General features: G+C 43.5%; 2 protein-coding genes across 2 annotated transcripts in view; both read left to right on the forward strand.

The window, feature by feature from the left end:
- Nucleotides 1-1,160: 1,160 nt before the first annotated feature.
- On the forward strand, nucleotides 1,161-23,038 carry LOC311240410 (uncharacterized protein; the record flags this gene model as incomplete). The annotated part of the gene is made up of 5 exons (XM_084328996.1): nucleotides 1,161-1,235; nucleotides 4,061-4,182; nucleotides 6,851-6,954; nucleotides 21,816-22,935; nucleotides 23,031-23,038. Exons 2-5 carry the CDS (start codon nucleotides 4,080-4,082, stop codon nucleotides 23,036-23,038), a joined length of 1,335 nt encoding a protein of 444 aa, XP_084185122.1. The 5' UTR covers nucleotides 1,161-1,235; nucleotides 4,061-4,079.
- LOC311240195 (E3 ubiquitin-protein ligase rnf213-alpha-like) overlaps nucleotides 22,630-23,692 on the forward strand; it is a 128,667-nt gene continuing 127,604 nt past the window's right edge. Inside the window, 1 exon segment of the mRNA XM_084328737.1 lies at nucleotides 22,630-23,207. Coding sequence (XP_084184863.1) covers nucleotides 23,046-23,207 — 162 coding nt within the window. The 5' untranslated portion in view covers nucleotides 22,630-23,045.

A 23,692-nucleotide genomic window follows, 5' to 3' on the forward strand; every position in this document is an offset into this window, starting at 1 on the left:
TGGAAAGCTAAACAGAATGCCGGTGGCAGGAACGGGGTCATCCCTATGTTCCCTGGGTTCTATGTTCCCCGATTGATTGATTGATTGAACATTTTATTAATGTCCGCCTTGTTTCTAACTGGTTAAGCTTGGCGACTCTTTCGAAGTTGGTTAAGGTTAGAGTTTGGAATCAGGGCTGGTGGTCTATCGCCCTGCTCTAAAGATAAACTCTAAGCATAACCGACTATCTATCGCTACTGGGGAACATGGGACCCCGGGGAACATAGGACCCGGGGAACATAGACATGCTTCCGCAGGAACTGCCACCGCTTAAATAAGAATGTTCGATGTTCACTATGACATCATCACAAACGTTCCAGAATGTGGGCGGAACTAATGTTCTAGAATGTCTGCTATGACATCATCACAAACGTTCCAGAATGTGGGCGGGACTAATGGTCTAGAATAGTCTGCTATGACATCATCACAAACGTTCCAGAATGTTCAGGCGGAACTAATGTTCTCTAGAATGTTCCTAACAATAGTTCTGTGGGTGAATTGAAATTTATAAATTGTGAATTTATGATGAATTGAAAATGGGGGACCCTGATGTAAACAAGACGAAAGTCTTTCTCTGGTCTGCATCCCTTTAACAATTGTATGTTTAAAATAGTACACTCATTTGAGTAGTGGAAAAGGGGTAGGATTAAATAAGTGTATACTTCTTCCTACTCCTTTTCGAACATGCAGATTGAGTTGTTTTTCTTTTTTGTTATTGTTTGTTGTATTCATTGCATGTTCGAAATAAAGACTTCAAATCAAATCAAATATGTATTGAGCTGTACTGTACTGTACCCATTCTGCAATCTGTTAATAAAGTTTTCAATCAATCAAATTATGTAATATCTTTGTTTTACACTGGAGCGGCTGTGGACATAATTTTTCTTTATCAACGAACGTACTACTCACGAGTAAGCAACTTTAGAGTGGAACGTCCGCCTGCCCTCATAACATTTTCAATCAATCAATCAATCAATCAATCAATCAATCAATCAATCAATCAATCAATCAATCAATCAATCAGTCAGTCACGTTGAGCACGCTGCGTACAGCAGGAACGTCATCACGCCACGCCACGCCCCCTTTCAGACGAAACGAAACTTACTTTCTCCTTCGCTTCTGGACTCACTGGCAGCAGGTGACATGTTGTCTCTCCTCCCTACCAACTCCTCGTCGAACAAAGATCTACTCGTGAGGTACAGTAGGACATCTTCTCGACCCCAAATGATGCGAGGAGGGGGTACAGTAGTAGCAGGACATCTTCTCGACCCTGAATGGTGTCAGCCAGGAGGGATAAACAAACACATGGACTCGTTCGCAGGGATAGCGTCCCCACAGCTTCGCTAAATAGCATAACGGTGTTTATTAAACCAGAATAGACACCGACACAGAAATCCAAGACATCGGAAATCGGTTTGCTTTGCTAAGTTATTATACAACCGGGGGACACTAGTGTTGTGTTACAGCAGCAGAGCTAGCTAGCATGATGTTAGCCCTCTCGAGTTAACCCCACAGCAGGTAAACAAACACGTGATGCTGCGACACAGGTTTAATGTCATCATGGGGTTTAATGTCATTTAATGTCATTTAATGCATTATGTTCACATACTGTAGCCACCCGTGTGCAGCTTTAACACAGGAATCCGAACAGGCAGAGCAGTTTGTTGATGCTATTAAAAGTTGTTTATTATAATAAACCCATAACCAATCTAACTCCCATTATTACCTACCAATTAAAAATACATTTCCGTCCGATCTCTAGCATCTATTATTGTGTTGTTGTAATGTGATTGCTTATTAAACAAACATGGACGCTTTAGGGTCATTGGGTCTGAGTGAGGGAGGCGGTTGTTGCGTAAAGTTATACTAAAAGTCAAGTGAGTCAAGGATTGATTGATTCATTGAATGAATGAATGAATGAATGAAAACTTTATTTAACAGATTGCAGAATGGGTACAATACAGTACGGCTCAATACATACAATTGTTAAGGGGATGCAGACCTGAGAAAGACGTTTGTCTTGTTTCCATCAGGGTCCCCCATTTTCAATTCATTAACAGATTGCAGAATGGGTACAGTACGGCTCAATACACACAATTGTTAAGGGGATGCAGACCAGAGAAAGACTTTCGTCTTGTTTACATCAGGGTTCCCCATTTTCAATTCATCGGGACATATATGACATACACGACATACAGATAGACAGTACTGCTACATCTATACATGTATGACATACCAGATTTACAAATACAGTACTGTTTGTGATACAAAAAGTGTCCAGAAAAAGAGTGTATATCCATTATATATACATATATATTATATACATGGGGGGGGGGCTGTACATTGGAGGTGGGGGGCGGTTGGGTAGGGGGACGACGACACTGTACACTGGAATACTGACAAAGCCATACTTGGTAATTTACTGTAGTCAAGCACTAGACTTGAGAGGGGGTGGGGGGGGGGGCTGTACATTGGACTGGGGCGGGGGGGGGGGGGGGGGGGTGGTTGGGTAGGGTAGGAGGGGTGGGTGGGGGACACCGGACACTGTACAAGCAAAACTGTACATTGAAATATTGACAAAGCCATACTTGGTCATTTACTGTACATTGGAGGGGGTTGGGTTTGGACATTTACGGGGGCCAGTTTCGAATTGCAGTCTCCCGTAGGTGTTCTTTGAGAGTGATTTTGAAAGTGGGTAGTGATTCACATTCCTTTAGAGCTTTGGGTAGGGCGTTCCACATTGATGTGGCATAGTTGCGAAACATGTTTAGTCCCTTTGAGCCGAATCTGGGTTTAACATGATTTGTGGAGCTCCCTCTGGTGTTGTGATCGTGGTATTCGCTGACCTTTGGGAAGTATTTTGACATGTACATGGGTACCTTGGTCGTGTAGTGTATCTTGTAGACCAGGCCCATTGCAAGTTGCTGTACTCTGTCGTCTACTCTAAGCCATCCTAGGTTGTCAAAGTGGGCAGGGGTGAGGTGGGTTCTAGGAGTAAGGTCAAGTCTGACCAGTTTGTTTTGAGATGTTTGTAATTTTGTTTTGAGCGCCTTTGAGGTGCTTTGGTACCATGAGGTGCAAGCATAGTCGTAGTACCCTTGAATGAGTGCTCCTGCCAGAGTCTTCAGGGTATTCTTGTTTACCAGAGAGGAGATCCGGTACAAGAATCGAGTTCGTTGGTTGACTTTTTTTTATTACATTGGATGCCATTTTGTCACAGGAAAGATTTGCCTCTAGGATGGAACCCAGGTAGGTAATTTCATGGTTCCTTGTGACAATATTGTCACCCACTGTAACTGAGAAGCCGTCGGTCTTGCTGAGTTTGTTATTTGAACCGAAGAGAATGGACTCTGTTTTGCCCATGTGTAATGATAGTTTGTTATCAGCGAGCCATATGCAGTTTTTGCCTAGTTCATAACATATATGACATATACATTACATATATGACATACAGATAGCATGTAATCCCAGTCAAAATCCCATTCGCTGCTCCGCAATATTATTGCAGGGCCAAGCTTGTCAGAGGCTTCATAGGCGAACGAGATAGAAGTGAGACACTATGTTCTTTGTTAGCTATTTTCTTGAAGTAACCGACTTTGCTGAATTGAAAGTGAAAGGGTTTTGCCTGGCTGCCTCTTAACTCCCACATGCACACACTCACTTTAAACACTCCCCTTTATTAACATTAACTTTAGACATTTTAAACACCATATTTGATCTATTTATTACTGAAATATTTGCACTACATCTCTACCTCACTTTTAGCATTTTGTTTGCATTTTGTACTTTAGTTTTGTATATTGTATATTTTGTAGTAGTGTTTGGTCTTTATTCTTTTTACAATTTTTACTGCATGAAGCACAATCTCAGGAGGCCCATAGTACAGAACAAAGCATTTCACTGTAATGTACATGTACCTTATATTATGTGACAAATGAAACAACTTGAAAAACTATGACTACTATTCAGCAATGTACTGTGCACTGCTATGTGAGTGACATTATCATTACTCATCACACAGAACCTGTTGAATCGTGAAGATGTTGTGCTCCAGCTGTGGCCATAATGCAGTGGAGGTGACGGCCAAGTTCTGCAGTCAGTGTGGGCATCGTCTGACCACCCAACCTGCCAAGGAGACAGCAGGTTAGTAGGCTGACCACCCAACCTGCCAAGGAGACGCCAGGTCATCACATTGTTGCTAATATGATTAATATTAGGGCTGCAACTAATGACTATTTTGGTAGTCGACTAATCTGTCGATTATTTTTTCGATTAGTCGACTAATCGATAAACAATTACCGGTATATAAATATTTTTTTTTTGCACTACCTATCTTTGTGAAAGTGGCTTCTCAGCTCTGGTCCAGCTGAAGACAGAGCAGAGGAACAGATTGGACATTGAGCATGACCTCAAGAGTTGCTTTGAGACTCTTGTCAGGACCAAACAACATCCCCAGTTATCCCATTAGTTCCCCCAAACTTACTGTCGGTCTGTTATGTTAAGCTAAGAAGTCTTCAGCTGGCTGGACCAGAGCTGAGAAGCCACTTTCACAAAGATAGGTAGTGCAAATTTTTATTTTTTTATTATGACTAATCGACGCAACAATTTATCGTCGACAATTTTTTATCGTTGATTATGTCGACTAATCGTTGCAGCCCTAATTAATATGATTGTGTGATGCAGTGTATTGTTATACGGTGGTCTGTGACACGGTGGTTTAAATTGTGACTCGTTCGTTTGTGACACAGTGGTTTGTGACACAGTGGTTTGTCACACAGTGGTTTGTCACAGTGGTTTGTCACACAGTGGTTTGTCACAGTGGTTTGTCACACAGTGGTTTGTCACAGTGGTTTGTGACACAGTGGTTTGTCACAGTGGTTTGTGACACAGTGGTTTGTCACACAGTGGTTTGTGACACAGTGGTTTGTCACACAGTGGTTTGTGACACAGTGGTTTGTCACACAGTGGTTTGTGACACAGTGGTTTGTCACACAGTGGTTTGTGACACAGTGGTTTGTCACACAGTGGTTTGCGATACAGTGGTTTGTCACACAGTGGTTCTTCTGACACGGTGTGACTGTTGGTTATTACGATAGACAAGCCGTCCTGGAAAGTTATTTTTCACAGATTTGGTCTATCTTATATTAAAAATAAGATTTTCTTCCTCCAAAGAAAATATCCATGAAAGCAATTAAGCTCTTTTCTCCATTAAGATATATAAGATAACATATACCTTCATTAATCTCCTTGGGGAAATTCGGGCGTCATAGCAGCATGGGGGAGGGGAGGTACAGGTATGAGCAGGGTAATAGTAGAAAGACATAAATATAAGCAATACAATTTTATCTGAATATAAAAATATGAGGGAAGTAAGTGGAGGTAGTTATTGCCACTGATTTCCTGAATTGATTAAATTCCGATTATCAAGGAATCGATTTCCGATTTGATTCAATATCGATTTGGTTAGGTATATTTCAGTTACAATTCCAGTTTTGCTTGGATATGAAAGTGCTAATGCTGTATTATTATGAAGAACTGACCACTATGCAGTTACATGAAAGTCGTTTTTTGTATTTAACATGACCAATACTAGTTGGGATTAATCGCTTGCTTTGGTCTTGGTCGACTCACATTGTTAGTCGATTAGTGATTTCCTGAAAGATGATCAGCACATCTCTGGTAAACACCATATTTTAAATGATGAGCACATCTCTGATAAGCACTAGATTTAAAATGATCAGCATATTATCTGTTAAGCACCAGCTTTAAAATGATCAATCAATCAAATCCTTTAATTAACCAGATAAGCATCATTGAGATTAAAATCTCTTTTTCAAGAGCGATTTGGCCAAGCAAGGCAGCAGAAAGTTTCAACATAAAAAAGAACATTACAATAAAATACACATAAAACATTCACGGCAAGCTCCAATTTCAGGCAAGTTATCAAACAGGCAAATGATCAGACACAGTTGCACTGTCCGAGGGAACGGAGTTCGTAGGATCAGCACATCGCTGGTAAATAATAATATATATAAGTAAATAATAATTTATTATTTATATTCTTTTTAAAGATCGATTTGATTATTGAAATGAAGATCGGTTCAAATCAGGAATTATTATTATTATTTCTTTTTAAACCCAGCCCTAGTAGATTATAGTATATGAGTTAATAATAATATATACTGTTTATAGCCTAATTTGTCTCAAACATCTCTCCCATTATGAGACCTCTGGAACACACCTGAAGGCCACCCTGACAGGCTACATTCTACAAGTAGACTAATAAACAAAGCTGAGGTTTATGAGTATTATTTCCTCAACCTTTCTAAATGATTCTTTGTGATGAAAATCATTTTTGTTGTTGGCAGTCAGATCTGACCACCAGGTGGCACTGTTTTTGCTCTGCTGAGACTAGGAATGGTTGAGATTTAGATTATTCACGTCTGGATTATCCCATATCAGATGGTTCTTAACATCACTGGGGGGCGACAGTGGCTCAGGAGGTAGAGCGGTTGTCTGGTAATCGGTAATCGGTTCAATTCCTGCTCCTCCCGGGCAGCGTGTCAAAGTGTCCTTGAGCAAGACACTTAGCCCCTAATTGCTCCCGATGTGCAGGTTGGCACCTTGCATGGTCACCTCCGCCGTCGATGTGTGAGTAGGTGAATATGAGGAACTAAATTGTAAAGCGCTTTGGATACAGCTGTTATATAAATGCACCATTTACCACGACTGTCTTTTAATGAAAAAAAGTATATTAAATAAAATGTTTTGTGAATGCAATCACTTTACCTCCATGTTGTTTCCACTCCAGATCCAGACAGAGGGGTCAAGTCTACAGAAGCATCCTTGGAAGGAGAAAACAACTATGAACGTAAACGACCCTCTGAGGAATCTACCGGCAACCAGAAGAAGAAGGTGAGTCTTAAACCAACATGGATGACTATAACAACAGTTAGGGCACCTTATGTATACTGCACCTGTGTATACTGTTTACTTTACTCGAGCGGCAATCTGTTCTTCAATTTCCAGCTCGTGTTCTTCATTACCTAAACACAGTGGTGGAGGAAGTACACAGTTCCTTTACTTAAGTAGAAATACCCATATAAATGAGTACTCTGGTAAAAGTAACCATTCAAATTCGACATAAGTAAAAGTAGAGAATTATTTGCTATTGAATGTACTTGCGTATCTAAAGTAAAAGTACACATTCTACATGATGTTTGTCACTGTATTCCAGTGCTTGGGAGCGTTCAAGCCTCGAGCCGTTGAACTCTTACAGGTTCTGTTAAAGTGGTATGTGGTCCAGTTATGCTGCTCTGATTAAAGGTTCTGTTAAAGTGGTATGTGGTCCAGTTATGCTGCTCTGATTAAAGGTTATGTTAAAGTGGTATGTGGTCCAGTTATGCTGCTCTGATTAAAGGTTATATATCGTATAGCTTACGCTCTGCGCTCTAGTGCAGGGGTCGGCAACCTGCGGCCTCGAGGCCGCATGCGGCTCTTTAGCCAATCAGCTGCGGCTCCCTGACTATTAAAAAAATAAAAATAAAAATGTTGTGTCGATGTGATACTTCGACACTGAAATAAAAAAAATATTTCGCCAACTAAAATATTATGTCAACTAAAATAATTTGTCCACTCCACTCAAATATTATGTCAACTAAAATAATTCGTCCTCTCAAATATACGTCACACCCCCGCGCCTCTCCCTGTTGTGTCGTCTGCAGGTGGTTACGTTTCCGACCATGGTAAGCTAACCATGGATAAATCCAAGAAAAGGAAAGTCTCAGAGCAAAATAGAGGATTTAATTCAGCGTGGACAAATTAATTTGCTTTCACGGCTAATGACGCAGGCTTACCTGTATGCCTGATATGTGGTGATAAATTTGCAAACAACAAAAGATGGAATGTTGAAAGACATTTCCAGAATAAACACAGCATTTTCTGAAAAGTACCACGCTGGAGATGAAAGGAAAAGAGAGCGATTTCGGAACTGCTGCGGAAAAAAATGACCAGAGCAAAATTACTTTTACGAAGTGGATCAAGACTCCAAACACAACTGTTGCTAGTTTTGTGGCATCTCAGGAGATAATAAAGCGTGGGAAGCCGTTCACAGATGGGGAATATATGAAGGAAACATTCATAAAAATATCCGACCATCTATTCTCGGACTTCAAAAATAAAAGGGAAATTGTTCAGAAAATTAAAGATATGCCGCTCTCTGCAAAGACTGTCAAGGACAGGGCCATTAAGATGGCAAAAAACATCACAGATCAACAAATAGAAGACATTAATTCAGCTCCAGCGTTCTCAATAGCATGTGATGAGTCAAGTGATGTAAATGATATTGAACAGACAGCGCTGTTATGCATATACGTGAACTCTGATGGGCCGCAGGAAGAAATCATACAGTTGATACCGTTAAAAGGCCAAACACGGGGGCGGCTACGTGGCGCTCGCCACGAAATCTGGAGACGCTGGGCTCGCCTGTTCGAGCCCAGCGCTCCACATTTGCTTTCAGTTTAGCTGGTCGTCCGTACTAATACACATTGGCCATATTAGGGGGTGGGAAACTGATGGGTGTGGATCGGGCGTTGTGGACAGCGACTCCTACAGGTCGGTTGGTGCGCCTGCGCAGTGGAATCAGGAAGTGTCGGGGGCAGCGTGAGCCTCCCACGCGTTACTCCTCACCACTGAGAGATCGAGCTGCGCAGGTGAAAAGATGCGACTGCTGTTACCTCAAGTACCGGAGGGGCCTTGTGCTATGTATGACTTAGTCCACATTGCAGCCGGCTTGTGGGAGGCAAGAAACAGCGTTCGTGACAGGGGAGGGTTGAATTGGATGATACGAAATTGGGATGGGAGAAAAATATAGAAAATGGGAGAAAAAGTGGATAAAAAAAAAGGCCAAACACGGGGAGAGGACATAAGGGGTTTTTACTACGTTACTTCAGAAGTCGCTGGATCGAGAGCTGCTGACGTTCACTGCATCCTGCACCAAGAAACACTGTGCGCTCAAACATTTCCCCCTGAATACAAGGAGGTGATGGACCTTGTCATTCATATAGTGAACAAAATAATGGCAAGAGGATTAAACCACCGAAAGTTCCGTTCATTTTTAGATGAAGTCGACAGCACATATTCGGATCTCCTGCTGCATAATAAAGTCCGATGGCTGTCCAGGGGAGAGGTGCTGAAACGTTTTTGCTCCATGTCTGGAACACGTGAAAACGTTCCTGGAAAGCAAGGGCCTCATCTATCCAGAACTGGAACATCCAGATTGGCTGGAAAAGCTGCACTTCATGGTGGATATGACAGGTCACCTTAACATGCTGAACAAAAGTCTCCAGGGAAAAGGAAGCACGGCCATTCAGATGCTGGAGAATGTTTTGGCATTTGAGCGCAAGATGACGGTGTTTGCCAGAGCTGTGCAGAAAGGTTTGTTCTCTCACTTCCCCTCCATGAGAGAATTAAAAGAAGCACACAACCACATCAATTGTGAGAACTTACAGCATGTGATCATCGAAATGCAAACTGCATTTGGACAACGATTCTCTGATTTTAGAAAGGAAAAAAACACACTGTCCTTCCCCGTCACACCCCTGGGCATCGACCCATGCATGCTGAACACGTCAGCATTCACAGGAGTAAGTCAACCCGCCCTTGAAATGGAACTGGCCGACATAGCTGATAAAGAGCCTGACAGCTGATCTTGAAGATGTCACGCGTCAGAAGGCGACTCTCGGAGCACAAATGGAGCGATATTGAAAAACTCCCTAAACCCGACAAACTTGTGTTTGAAACGTGGAATGCCATTCCCGATACTTATGTGAACATGAAGAAGTATGCATTTGGAGTCCTTTCCATCTTTGGATCCACATACTTATGCGAGCAGGTGTTCTCAAACATGAACTACATCAAATCCAAATATCGCTTGCGCCTCACAGATGAGAGTCTGCAGTCCTGCGTGAATATCAAAGTCACGTCTTACAGCCCCAACATAGAGAAGCTCAGCAGTGCTGTTCAGCTACAGAAATCACATTAAACAGGTGAGAACATTATCATTTAATAGGCTATTATTTAGCACAAAAAAAACATTTATTTTAGAACCTGAGCTGATGTTTTTTTTTTTTATGTTCAGGCTCGATGGTTGATTCCTGTACGTGGCTGAAGAAAAAACAAGAGGATGACCAACAACCTGAAATGGACTGAAGTCATAATTAAATACAAACTGGCCTATTTTTATGTTTACTCTTTTTAAAGCGTATAGGCTGCAGATATATGTTTTATTTATTTCAAAGTGGACTACTTTTTATTTTATACATTTTCCACAAATAAGGGAAGGACTAAAATAGAGCTGCAGTTCTGTGTTTTATTTCAAAGTAGCTACAGATGCCAGTGTTTTTTCAAAGTGGACTACTTTTTATTTTATACATTTTCCACAAATAAGGGAAGGACTCAAATATACCTGCATAGTTCGGGGTTTTATTTCAAAGTACAGATGCCAGTGTTATTTCAAAGTGGACTACTTTTTATTTTATACATTTTCCACAAATAAGGCTGTGTCTTTGCTATCGCAGCCCCTGAACTGTGGAACAGCATCCCCACCTCCATTAGGCTTGCCCCCTCGATAGATGCCTTCAAATCGAGACACTTCTACCTACTAGCCTTTCCCGTTCACTGACTTATGCCCTGTTTTCCTATGTGTTTGCCTGTGTGCCCTCCCATAAAACGGAGTGTGATTCTTGTCAATATGTATCTATGTGTATCTACCCTCTGTACAGCACTTTGGTTGACACGCGTCATGTGAAATGTGCTATATAAATAAATCTGATTGATTGATTGACTAAAATAGAGCTGCAGCTCTGTATTTTATTTCAAAGTAGCTACGATGCCAGTGTTTTTTTCAAAGTGGACTACTTTTTATTTTATACATTTTCCACAAATAAGGCAAGGACTAAAAAGGGTCTACAGATGCCAATGTGTTTTCTCCTTCATAAGAGTTTGAGGTTTTCCTTTGTAAAAACAGCAATAAAATGTCAATAATGTTCTTTTTGTCATTTTATAATTTCATAAATACTATAAATATAAAGTATAATAAATCCCAATTACTTTGGATATGCAATCGTCAGGCGTTTTATGCTAAATGTGGGGTATGCTTGGGGATATATAAAATGTTATACACTGTTATCTTCATTTTAAGGGTAAATAGGTTGTGCGGCACCCTGAGCATTTTATTTTGTGCGACGGGGGAAAAGTGGCTCTTTTGATAGTAAAGGTTGCTGCTCTAGTGGAACATATCCCATATCCAGTCTAATACTGAATACATTTCTTCACATGTACACACCCATCCGCCTGGCCACACCCCCATCCGCTCCTCTACATAAGCGGGGATGTGGCCATACTAACAGCTAGGGGTGCACCGATATATCGGTCGGGTATCGGTATCGGCCGATAAGTGCCTTGTTGACTGTCATCGGCCGATAAGCTCAAATTTGCCGATGACAGTGGCCGATAAATATCCATCAATTTGTGTCTCGTCAATCTGGTCTACACGTTCAAACTTTGAGAAGTTTCAGTCAAGTGACGTGCACAACGCCGCCCCTACACACACACGCTACTGCATCAAAGTTACTTATGATTAACAAAGGCATTCGTTTTGTCGCATTAACGTTATAGTTACACGTTCAACAACATCAGCATATTATTTACCCGACCATAGCAAGCATTACTCATTCATATCTCTCACTTCCTTACTTTGCTCAGAGAGCCCGTACTGAATTGTACCCATTCTGCCATCTGTTAATAAAGTTTTCAATCAGACAAATGTATAGAAAAGCTTTTATTATAACATTTGTTGCAGTAAAATCATTATGCCTTGTTTAGTACTCCTGCGGCGCGCTGGTAATCTACTCGTGGGCCGCGGTGAGCTAACTTTATTAGCTTTGTTGTTGAGCTCTCGTCAAAATCAATGGCGGACTTCCCGGAAGTAAAAAACGAATAAACGCTTGCCGATTGGTGGTAAGAACAGCAGGAGGTGGGTGCTAGCGGTGTGACGTAATTGGCAGAATCGACTGTCAATCAAAATGGTTATGTTGTACCTGACACGACGCCAGCGTTTCCGTTAGCCGGTAATTACCGGTATTTGACTGGCAAAATATGTTGAAGTCCGAATATTTAAATATCTCCGGTCATAATGTCCGGTGGAAATAATTCCTCTAAGCACAATTTTATTATTTGAATTGTATTAAAATAGGCTAAAATTAAATAGCCTATGCGATGAACGAAACAGTCATTACATTTGTTTCATTGTGCTTCGCTCTAATAAAGCGCGGATGGCGCCGCTCGGATGTGAATCTTTTTTTTTCTTTTTTTGAGCCTGTCTGGCCACCATAATAACGACAAACAGCTATACGAGCGAGAGAAAGAGATGGCCAAACAAGCTAAACTTAACAAATATTTCATGAAACCAAGCACAAGCAGGTCTAATAATAATGACATTGACAACGAAGATGAGTCTTCTGAAGTCACAGAGACCGCCGATGCTCCCGCGGAAAATAAACAAATGTCGAGCGTTCAGGCGGCGGCCCGAGTGGAAAGTTAAATTCTCCTGGCTGAGGTACGACATTATAGTCTAGTAGTCTAGCGTCTATGATGTACGAGAGATAACATTGATTGAACGTACACAAAGTACACTTTATTGATTGAACCACAAAGAGCATCCCCAGTCTGCTGCTACCGTTGCGAGCCTCGCAGAAGTCCACCTGTTCCAATGCAATGGGGATCTAGTCGCAGGTACAAAACGGATAGGCAGAACGAGACGGGGTGAGTAAGTGTTGACATTTTTTAATCATAATGCAACTGTTGGTTGACTGCCGTGTCACATAGTAATGCATATAATTGATTATAACTAAATGTAGGCTATAATGAAATCAACAAACGCATTACGAGCATGTGGCTCGTCCTCTCGCTCTCTGCATGCAAACGAGGCAATGTGATGATCAACTACAGTTTGCTGTGTGTGAAGTTGAACATTATGATATGCGTGACATGTCTGATACAACGAGGTGAAGCGATGTCGACTCGAGATTCATTTGGGGGTGCGTGTGACAGAGCTGCTGCAGCGCAAGCCTGTGGGGCGGGAGCTTGATGCTGGATCAGCGTATCGCACTAACTTGGGAGGCGAGAGATAGTAATTTGATTCTGCAAATCAATTTCTCATTCTTCGCTTGATGTAATTAATACAAATGTCCAATATAACGGAATTCGTTAGCTCATAAAAATGTGATTATAACAGACTGCTGTTTAAAACTCTGACCGGAATTTCAGGAATATGTCCGGGGATAGAAATCTTGCAGGTCACCCAGACCGGCACGAATATGTTCTAACGGAAACGCTGCACGACGCATGCATTGCAAACTCAGATTATGGAGATATTACTGGAGAACATGTAGCTTTGTTTGAGAGAAATACAGTGAGTGCTGTCTCTTAAACTCTTAAAACTCATAAACTTTTTTGTCTTTTTAGTCAAGTTAGTCTGTTGAAGATGAAAAAACACATGGCATGATGGAATACCATAAACATATTTCTTGATGTTTTCTTTAAGTAAGTAAAGAGGCCTATGTTGATATCGGTGAGCACAATTTGTAACACAAAAAGAGCGACGTGTAGCCTATTTATTTATTTAATATTTTAATTTATTCATTTTATTATTATTATTTTATTTGTTGCCATGCCTAAAATAATAGTCAAGCATAGGGCTAACACATTTTCATAAACAATAATATCATTTTTTGTTATATGGTTATAATAAAAGCTTTTCTATACATTTGTCTGATTGATTGATTGAAAACTTTATTAACAGATTGCAGAATGGGTACAATACAGTACAGCTCAATACAACAACAGTGCTAAGACTGGAGGATGAAGACCAGAAAAAGACTTTCGGCTTTTTTTACATAAGGGTCCTCCATTTTCAATTCATCAAAATATTTAGAGACATACAAATATACAGTAGTACCATACATTTTTTATTAAATCTTTTTGCCACAAATATCGGTATCGGCCGATTGTGTTAGTTGAACAATCGGTATCGGTGCATCCCTACTAACGGCTTCTTCCTTATTTTCACCACCGACAAGTGTCTGTATACACCACTTGAGTTTAGTGCCGAAATAGTTGGAAAGGAGCTACGTTGACATTATATCTTTGTTTTCTCTCTCACTATTTTCGAGGAAATACAGCGATAATGTCTTCGCCACCGGAGTGTCTAGAAGATGATGATCATTCTGACTTCCACCGGCGCTTCGTATTAGGGGCTCACGTCGCTGAGCAATCCCCGCCGGCATTACCTCCGGCTCTGCACTTTGCTTGGGAGGCGCATTTCTGTTTTATAGCATTTTGAAAAGCCCTCGTTTTCACGGAAAAAATAAGAGATTCCATGATAATCGCCCTGTACTGTAATATTCTAGAACGTTGTCATTTTTTGGCCTATTTATGAATCGTTTTCAAATAAACGCTAGATTATCGATAGTATATGTGTACGTGTGCAAGCTGGTGCCGCGCGCTGAAAATCGATTCTCTCAGTTCCTGATCTGTCTTACAGTCAAACAGCCATATCACATTATAGGGGAAAAGCTTATATCCGTGAAAAAAGTTAAGACTGGTCAAATAGATTCCTTACCTGAGATCAGATGGTATCCAAATGGATTATTCCAATTCCTAATCGCCATTCCGAAAATCGATCCTTTTATTGATTCAATGCTATGTACTGTAAAACACAGTAACCACGCTGTCCTGAGGGTCCAGCATGAAGCTGATCGGCTCCAGTTACATGCGTGAGAAGTAAAATGTGGAGTCCGGGTATTTTTTTCTCATGCATTTTCATTGAGTCCAATCCAAAAGGGTGAATTACCATCTGGGAGACGATAGGGGATGCTTTTTTCACATCTGAACGCCTGGGGTGGCTGATTTACCAACGGTAGACTCGGTTGATGAAATATGAATTCAGATCGCTAATAAAAAAATAACGAGAAAAAACAAATATTCTCGTTATGGGCATTCAACCCGCGGGTAAACCAGAGAAATCTCGGTTTGGGCATTCAAAGTGTTAATGGAAAAATAAGTTGTTCTGCAAGTTTCTTTCTAACTGTAAAGGAAAAACAATGTCTAGCTCTATAAAGGGCTCCAATGCTGCGATTCATTTTAATAACAGTAGAGGTAATATGGAAATTGAATGAGAGTTCGGGGTCAAGCCATACTCTCAAATACTTGATGCGTTCAGCTTTTTGCAGAGGTGTATTATCGGCACATAAGATAACGCATGCCTTAGATTCGGTTGCCTTCAGTTTTTTCCGAGTACCAAAAATCATAAAGTACGATTTGGTTTTGTTTAGTATTAGTTTATTTTCAGCAAGCCATTTCTGTAGTGTCTTAAAGTCAGATTGTAAGGCTGATTGAATCTGTGCTACATTATTTCTGGATGTATACAACACTGTATCGTCTGCGTAAAGATGAACGCTGCAATCCGAACAAACTGAAGGTATATTATTTATAAATATTGAAAAAAGAAGTGGACCAAGGGTTGAACCTTGCGGCACACCACGTTCTTGGACCATTGTATCCGATTGGAACCCTTGGATGACAACACATTGTTTTCTATTATGAAGGTATGTATTGAACCAAAAACAGAGTAATGCATTGCGTGATAGGCCAACAGAGTGAAGTTTATCTAGAAGTAGGTGGTGGTCAACTAAGTCGAAAGCTTTGCTCAGATCGATAAAAATTGCACCAGTTAATTTACCATCGTTAGTTAGAGATACGACATGTGCTGTGTGTAAATTGTCTTGGTCGCTTTGTATAGCTTGGGTAGTGTTGGCCAAGGCTTGTGCCTTTCTCTCTTTTTTTTTTATCTACTTTTTCTCCCCATTTTTCAATTTTTCTCCCGTCCTCAATTTCGTATTGTCCAATTCTACCCTCTCCTGTCTTGAACGTTGTTAGGCCATGCCTCCCACAAGCCGGCTGCAATGTGGACGAAGCCTTGCATCACGTGTCTCACGCGAGGGTCTGCGTGGGAGGGACACGCCGCCCTCGGCGCTTCCTGATTCTACTGCGCAGGCGCACCAACCGACCTGTAGGAGTCGCTGTCCACAACGTCCGATCCCCACCCACCAGCTTCCCTCCCCCTAATACTGCCCATTGTATTAGTATGAATGACCAGCCAAGCTGGTAGCAACGCAGAGAGCTGGGCTCGAACCCAGCATCTCCTGCGTTGGTGGCGAGCGCCTTACCCACTGCGCCACCTAGCCGCCCTGGCTTGTGCCTTTCTCTCTACCTAGGAACAGCGTTGTTTTTTACGTGAGTAAAAATGAACTGGGTTTTTGTTGTATGATGAGAAGTTGTGTGTGTTCATGTAACCTTTAGACAACATGGCTGAGCCCACAACTGGCTGGGTTACCCTACAATACTGTGCATAGTGGCATGTGATCGAGGGATGAGTCCCTCTCTCAGCTTGTTATTCTTACTTGAGAGTAATGATGACAATAACAAGTGGCAAGTTTTTTCACACATAAGCAGGGCCTGTTCAAACAAGGTCTTCGGCTGTGCTGGTGTGCATGATGTAAAGCTTACTCTACACATTGGCGTCGTATCAGGGGTAAGGTGGTGAGGGGTGGGTTTCCCCGGGTTGCCCCTGGGCCCCCTCCCCCCTCCCCTCAAATATGAATTTGTTTACAAAATGTGTGTTGATTCACTATGTTTTGGGGATACGGTGTAAATCCCTCAGCTTCTGCTGGGGTTGTGCTCTTGCTTAGAGAGAGGCAATTTTTTCTGAAAATTGTTTGGTCGCTGTCATGTGGATTTAGCAAGGCCTGTGACCAGTACTTAATCGAGGACTTATGTCTTCTCTCATCATGAAAAACGGTGTTCCTCTTACAGTAGTGAGAGTATACTTTTGCCCTTTTTTGTTGTGATGGAGGGTTGTGTGTATCGCATTCACGTTTAAGATCCACAACTGGGTCAGGTGTTGGCCTACATAAGTTACATGTGTAAGCTCTTGTACCAGGGCCTTTGGCCCCTCTCTTGGTCTGTGTTTTTTCTTCCTTTAGGGTAAAGGTGTAAAAATTCAGGTGGCAGGTTCGCACATGAGCCTGAAGCCATATATAAAACCAGTTTTTTGCACAGGCGAGGATATCGTCTGTGGCTGCCGTGCAGAATGTGAAGCTGTTACCTTAAACAGGTATAAATGCGCTTCATGTAGCACGCTATGACTGGTGTCATGGCTCTGCTTTGTCATTGCATCGTATCGGGTGAGGGGTCATGAGGGGGTGAACTGATAAACCCTCCCTCCCCTTTTTTCTGATTGGTCAGGGGGTTGGACCTCCTGTCCTTCGGGCTTCCTGTCACGCTGTTGGGTCAGTGCGTCACAGGGTAGGGAGAGGGGGGGGAGGGAGTTCCCTGGTCCCACGCCATATTTGGGCACGTGGGTCACGGAATTCCCCCCGCCATAGAGTACGTCACTGGGCGCGTTTCTATTGGTTGTGAGACTTCCGTGAGTTCTTTTCAGGCTCCATGTTGTGGACCTCTGTTATTGTCAAGATGAGTTATGCGGTGCGTGAGAACTTAAGAAGTTTTCTGCTCTGCGCTTTTTAACATTTTATTTATCCTTTATTTATCCAGGAATGTCCCATTGAGATACAAGATCTCTTCTTCCAGGGAGTCCTGACCAACACGGCACACAACACGTTTCAACATAAAACAGGGCATTAAACAAAAAACATATAATTCAAATATAAATACAGAAGGTCATTTGTGCAGTGGCAAGGAGCATAATCACATCAACAATAGCATCAGGTAAAACAGTTACATGTTTCGTGAAGGGCTAATCGTAGCATACCTTTTAAAAGCATTTACAGTAGGAAGTGCCTCTAGACAAAGTTTTACTTTCAGCGTATTCCATAAAAAAGGAGCTCTGACTGCATCAAAGGAACATTTAAAAGCATCCCATTTGCTGCTCATCTGGTATTAAAAAAGCAAGTATAAAAGGACAGAAGTCTGGAGATATATAAGGGCAGCTTACCTAGCAATGACTTAAGGATAAAAATCAACATGTGTGATTGTCTTCTTTGGTACAGAGAGGACCATCCTAAGGACTGATACAGAGTGCAGTGGTGGGTGTGAGAGCCTGCACCCGTTACAAAACGTATGGCAGTATGGTACGCAGAATCCAGCTTTTTAAGCAGGGAGGAAGGAGCATGCATATAGATCAATTCACATCGCCATAGTCTAATACAGACAGAAAGGAACTCTGCACAATTCTCTTCCTGGCTTCAGACGGGAAACATTTCTTTAGACGGAAGAAAAAGCCCAGTTTAGGTATACGTTTTCTCAGTAGGTTCCCAATATGAACATCAAAGGCCATCTTGTCATCAATCCATATGCCCAGATATTTGTAGGATGTTACTTTGTCAAGGCATGTCCCTTCCAGTGTCAGAATCAGAGGGACAGCTGTATTAGCTCGAGAGCGAGAGAAGGTCATGCACTTGGTCTTTTTTGCATTAAGGACCAGTTGCATATGTTGCATATATATGTCTTGAGCTTTTGGTCACGTAGCTCAATGTTACATATATCTTTTCAATTATTACTCACGTGGGAAGTCTCTCTGGGGGTTCCCTGTCTCTCTTTTATACAGAGCAGGGTTGACAGGGGTGTTTTCCCTCGGACGCGTCATATGGGACCCATATCTGTGTCTCTTGGCCGGCTTCCTGCCGCTCTCCCAGGCGGCTTGGAGGGAACGTTATCTGGGTTCTTGTTAGAATTACCATTGATATGTTTTGGGTCTCGACGTGTACATAGTGCTGGCCCTGGGTGCTTCTGTGTGGAACCACGCATGGGCTTGCGCGCCTTGGTTGCTCATCAGCGTTTTTATGGGGCAACTAGGATGTTTGTCTCTTCCGAGCGCCAGTGTACTAGGTTAGTCTCGATGAATTCTCGTTCATCTCTGGGGGGAGATAACGGAATAGATCAAAGCATTGGCGGAGGGGTCTCACGCTTTTGGGGTGGGCCACCGGGCGCGGTGCTTTTATGTTTCTGACCGACTTGGTGGTGCCCTCTGTGATGTTTTAGATCGACACACGTACCTACCCCCCTCTTAGGACTGGGGATGGTGGCGTGATTAGGACACAGGACTGGTTCTGGTCGCGCCGGACCAGGTCAGTTAACCCGTTGTCCGCCGGGGCGCAGATCTGCTGTTCTGGTACCCTGAAGGACTTGTGCTTTTTCGGGGGGAAAATGCCGGGTTGGCCCGGGCGTTGCAGGGGTTGATGTTATGGAGGTGTTCGTGGTTATGTCACTGCGTATTATCCTTCACTATTGCTTGGTCCATGTTGTGTTGTACCTTGCGCTGTGCTAAAGGAGCCTGGTCCTTCTCCATTCTTTTTTCGCCCCTCTCTTCTCCTGCTTGGCGGGGCTGGGAGGGGGCTGTCGAGGTGGTTCTTGTACCCCTCTGGCATCCCTGTGTACGTCCCGGTCCGCCGGGCCCAGGTCCGGATTCGTTCTCGTTGGCCTGGGTTAACCCCTTCTTGAGAACTGAAACACTTGTACTGCTGTATAGCCGGTGTATACCCGCAGTTGTGTTTTGGAGTTTTTTCTTGGGGGGGTTATAGGAACAACCGCCTCCTGTTAGGTGGTGGTTGCTTTCCAGGTGTGTTGGTAGCGGAGGTCGACTCTCGGGTTAGGCCGGGCTTGACCCCGTCTGCCTGCGAGTGTGCCCCCGCACCCTTCATGACGTCTGCCAATCGTGTCAGCCTTCTCTGCCTCTGTCCCTCTAGAGGGTCGGGTTTTTTTTGTGGAGGCTGCGACATGGTGCACAGCATACTGAACGCCCCTTCCGCCGGGGTGCTGTTTTCAGCAGACCCCTTAGGCGCCTGTCTAGTCCGCAGTGCTCCAGGCACAGGTCGAGTCCTTTTGACCTGTTGCCTGGATTGAGGGATCAACCTCTTTGGGGGTTGTCTCCCCGGTCCGCTGCCTGGTCCCCCTGTGGGGGTGTAGCCTATTTGAGTGCTTCAGGGCGGCGTGCTGTAGGGGAGAAGGGCCTGCTCTTGGATGGGCCATGTCCGATACGCTGGCGATGTGGGGGGTGGTGTCACTAGTGACCGCCTGGTGGGGTCTCGCTGCTGCGGCGTCGTTGGCCTCACCAGGCTCCCTTTTTCCGGGGGGTCCTGACCCTTCTTGGGGCTGGGTCCTCCTTCGCGCTCCGCTGCTACGGCCTTGCCACAGGGTTGGGTTCTTGACCTTGACCCCGTGATATTAGGGATTGTAACGTTTTTTCCCCCTTCCCGTTCGTTCCCTAGTGGCATGTGGGTTGCGCGCCTGTGTAGTCGTGGGTTCTTCTGTGGGAAGGTAAGTCCCACGATCTGCTCACCCTGTGCTCTTTGAGTTGCAGCTAAACCCTCTTCGCACAGTCGTATCCGATTCCTTCCCGTCCTCCACTAGGGGGGTCCGGGGGCTTGGGTCCTCCCCGGTTCTGATTGTTGTGGGGGGCCTCAGCGGGTACATTTGTAGAGCTTCCGCTCTGCTCAGCTCCTGTGTTCCACTAGAGCGCAGAGCGTAAGCTTACGATATATAACATACGGTTATCCTATAACCATAGTTATGTGTATAGCGAGTGCTCTGCGCTGACTCACTGAGGACCCCGTGGTCTTCGCCTTCGGTGGTGAAAGACTTGGGAAGGAGCTGTTAGTATGGCCACATCCCTGCTTATGTAGAGGAGCGGATGGGGGTGTGGCCAGGCGGATGGGTGTGTACATGTGAAGAAATGTATTCAGTATTAGACTGGATATGGGATATGTTCCACTAGAGCGCAGAGCGCTCGCTATACTCATATAACTATGGTTATAGGATAACCGTATGTTATGTTAAAGTGGTATGTTATGCTGCTCTGATTATGTCCTCTTGAAGTTGACAGGCTTTGAAATGTAGTGGAGTAAAGTTCCCTAAAATGAAAATACTCATGTTAAGTACAAGTAGCTTGAAATTGTACTAAGTAAAAAAATATAAATACTTAGTATTTACTTTCCACCACTGCCTAAACATAAAGTCCGGGCCACTTATTTGTTAAACACTCACCCAGAAATTTGTTATTTTCACTCAAAGTCACTTTGGATTCAACATCCAGAAACAGACAGACAACGAAATGTAGTTATCTAGCCGGAGTGCAAAGAAGTGCAGTGTAATGTACATACAATATGAGAGAGAGAGAGAGAGAGAGAGAGGCTATAAATACTATATTCAGTAGTATAATTATTAGTAGACATTTATAAAACGAACAAACGACTCAAAAGTAAAAGTTAGTTTAATCTTTTTAACATGGTGCAATTGCCTCATGGCCACTGGGTGCCAAACATACTCAGTCCATCTCTGTTTAAAGATTTTTCAAGGACACTTCTTGTTTTGATGATGATAGACTGATCTAGTTCACATTTCTAAAATGTTTTCAAATCATATATCCTGCCTGTTCCTCAGTTTAGTTGATTTGTTTACACAAAGAGCACATATCCACAGAGTAGAACAGCATTCTGTATCATAGCCTCAAGCTAACTAGCTTGTTTATACTGTAGGCTACTTATTGAAAGTCCTGTTGTAGGCCCAGTAATCATCTGTGGGAGAGAGATCGTGTTCATGTCTTAACCTTTTGTTTTTTCATTAGGGTTGAATTCCTCTTGTTATCTTTGCCTCAATTATCTTCAATAATTGTCAATCATTGCCATTTGGTCCTACTTTAGAGAAAGAAGAAGAAGAAGTCCAAGAAGAAGACTGAGGCCCCCGTGTCATCCGAGGCACAACAGGTGACCTCCGACCTGTCCCACATTTCCCTGACACATGGTCAGACGAAGAAGCGGCGGGCAGGAAGACGCTCGTCCGACAGTGACAGTTTTGCCAGTGCGACGTATGACGTGCAGGACTCCCTCCACGACGGTCCATCCTCCCTCCTTCACGACGGTCCATCCTCCCTCCTCCACGACGGTCCATCCTCCCTCCTCCACGACGGTCCATCCTCCCTCCACGACGGCCCATCCTCCCTCCACGACGGCCCATCCTCCCTCCACGACGGTCCGTCCTCCCTCGAGAGCCAGTCTCACTCCTCGGCCGCCTCTACAGGCGCGAGTCCGTCTGCCGTGGAGCCCGGTGAATCGGTCACAGGAGAGAGCGGTGTTCAACGAGCGTCCGTCACATCCAAGACGACGCGGATGGGCTCTCCTGCTAACGTGAGCGCTAAGACGTCCAGCTCAGAAGGCAATGTGAGCGCTAAGATGTCGAGCTCAGAAGGCAACATGAGCGCTAAGACGTCCAGCTCAGAAGGCAACTTGAGTGCTAAGACTGACGGCTCAGAAGGCAACGTAAGCGCTCGGACGTCCAGCTCAGAAGGCAACATAAGCGCTAAGACGTCTAGCTCAGAAGGCAACATAAGCGCTAAGACGTCCAGCTCAGAAGGCAACTTGAGTGCTAAGACTGACAGCGCTAAGACGTCTAGCTCAGAAGGCAACATAAGCGCTAAGAAGTCTAGCTCAGAAGGCAACATAAGCGCTAAGACGTCCAGCTCAGAAGGCTATGTGAGCGCTCAGACATCTAGCTCAGAAGGCAACATAAGCGCTCAGACGTCCAGCTCAGAAGGCAACATAAGCGCTAAAACGGACAGCTCAGAAAGCAACGTGAGCGCTAAGACATCCAGCTCAGAAAGCAACGAAAACAGCAAGATATCCAGCTCAGAAGGCAACGAAAACAGCAAGATATCCAGCTCAGAAGGCAACGAAAACCGCAAGATATCCAGCTCAGAAAGCAATAAAAACGCCAAGATATCCAGCTCAGAAGGCAACGAAAACGCCAAGATATCCAGCTCAGAAGGCAACGAAAACAGCAAGATATCCAGCTCAGAAGGCAACGAAAACAGCAAGATATCCAGCTCAGAAGGCAACAAAAACAGCGCCCCTCAATCAGAGTCAGGTGACTGGACGATGGTCACCAACCAGAGAGGTCAGAAGACTGAGGCCAAGAGCTCCAAAACGAAGAAAAACAAACTGGACCAGAATGCTAATGTGACTCAAAATGCAAATCAGACGGAACAAGACGGCCCCAAGCAGACCGGGAAAACCACTGGTCCTCAGAGTAAAGGAGAGGTAAGGAGGATATATTATTTTCTCTTGAATTTGTGTGGCGTTATATACTACCGTACTTTTCGGACTATAAGCCGCGGCTTTTTTCCCCATTTTTCGACCCTGCAGCTTATATAACGGTGCGGCTTATATGTGGACAAAACCCGAATCGAAATATTGCTTTTTTTTCTGCATTGAAATGTTATTTATCTGTTCCCTTATTTGCTAAACTTAATACAACTTGTAAATGAGTTAATGTTATTTGTCCGACAGTATTGTGTCCCAATAGGAGTCATTCTCTGTAGAGGTGGGAACTTAAAGCTCAATATAAGAACGGCCATGCACCACCACTCACAGAATCGAGAAAGAGCAATCAATCTGTCAATCCTTTCCGTGTCCGGGCCGGGTGAGGTTTCCCGTGTTGAGTCAAATTAAGCCGCAGGCTCCACTCCTTACATATGGTAATTAAACATTAAAACACATGCGGCTTATAGTCAAGTGCGGCTTAT

The sequence above is a fragment of the Notolepis coatsorum genome, assembly GCF_963971535.1.
Source record: "Notolepis coatsorum genome assembly, chromosome: 14".
In the NCBI taxonomy this organism is placed as follows: domain Eukaryota; kingdom Metazoa; phylum Chordata; class Actinopteri; order Aulopiformes; family Paralepididae; genus Notolepis; species Notolepis coatsorum.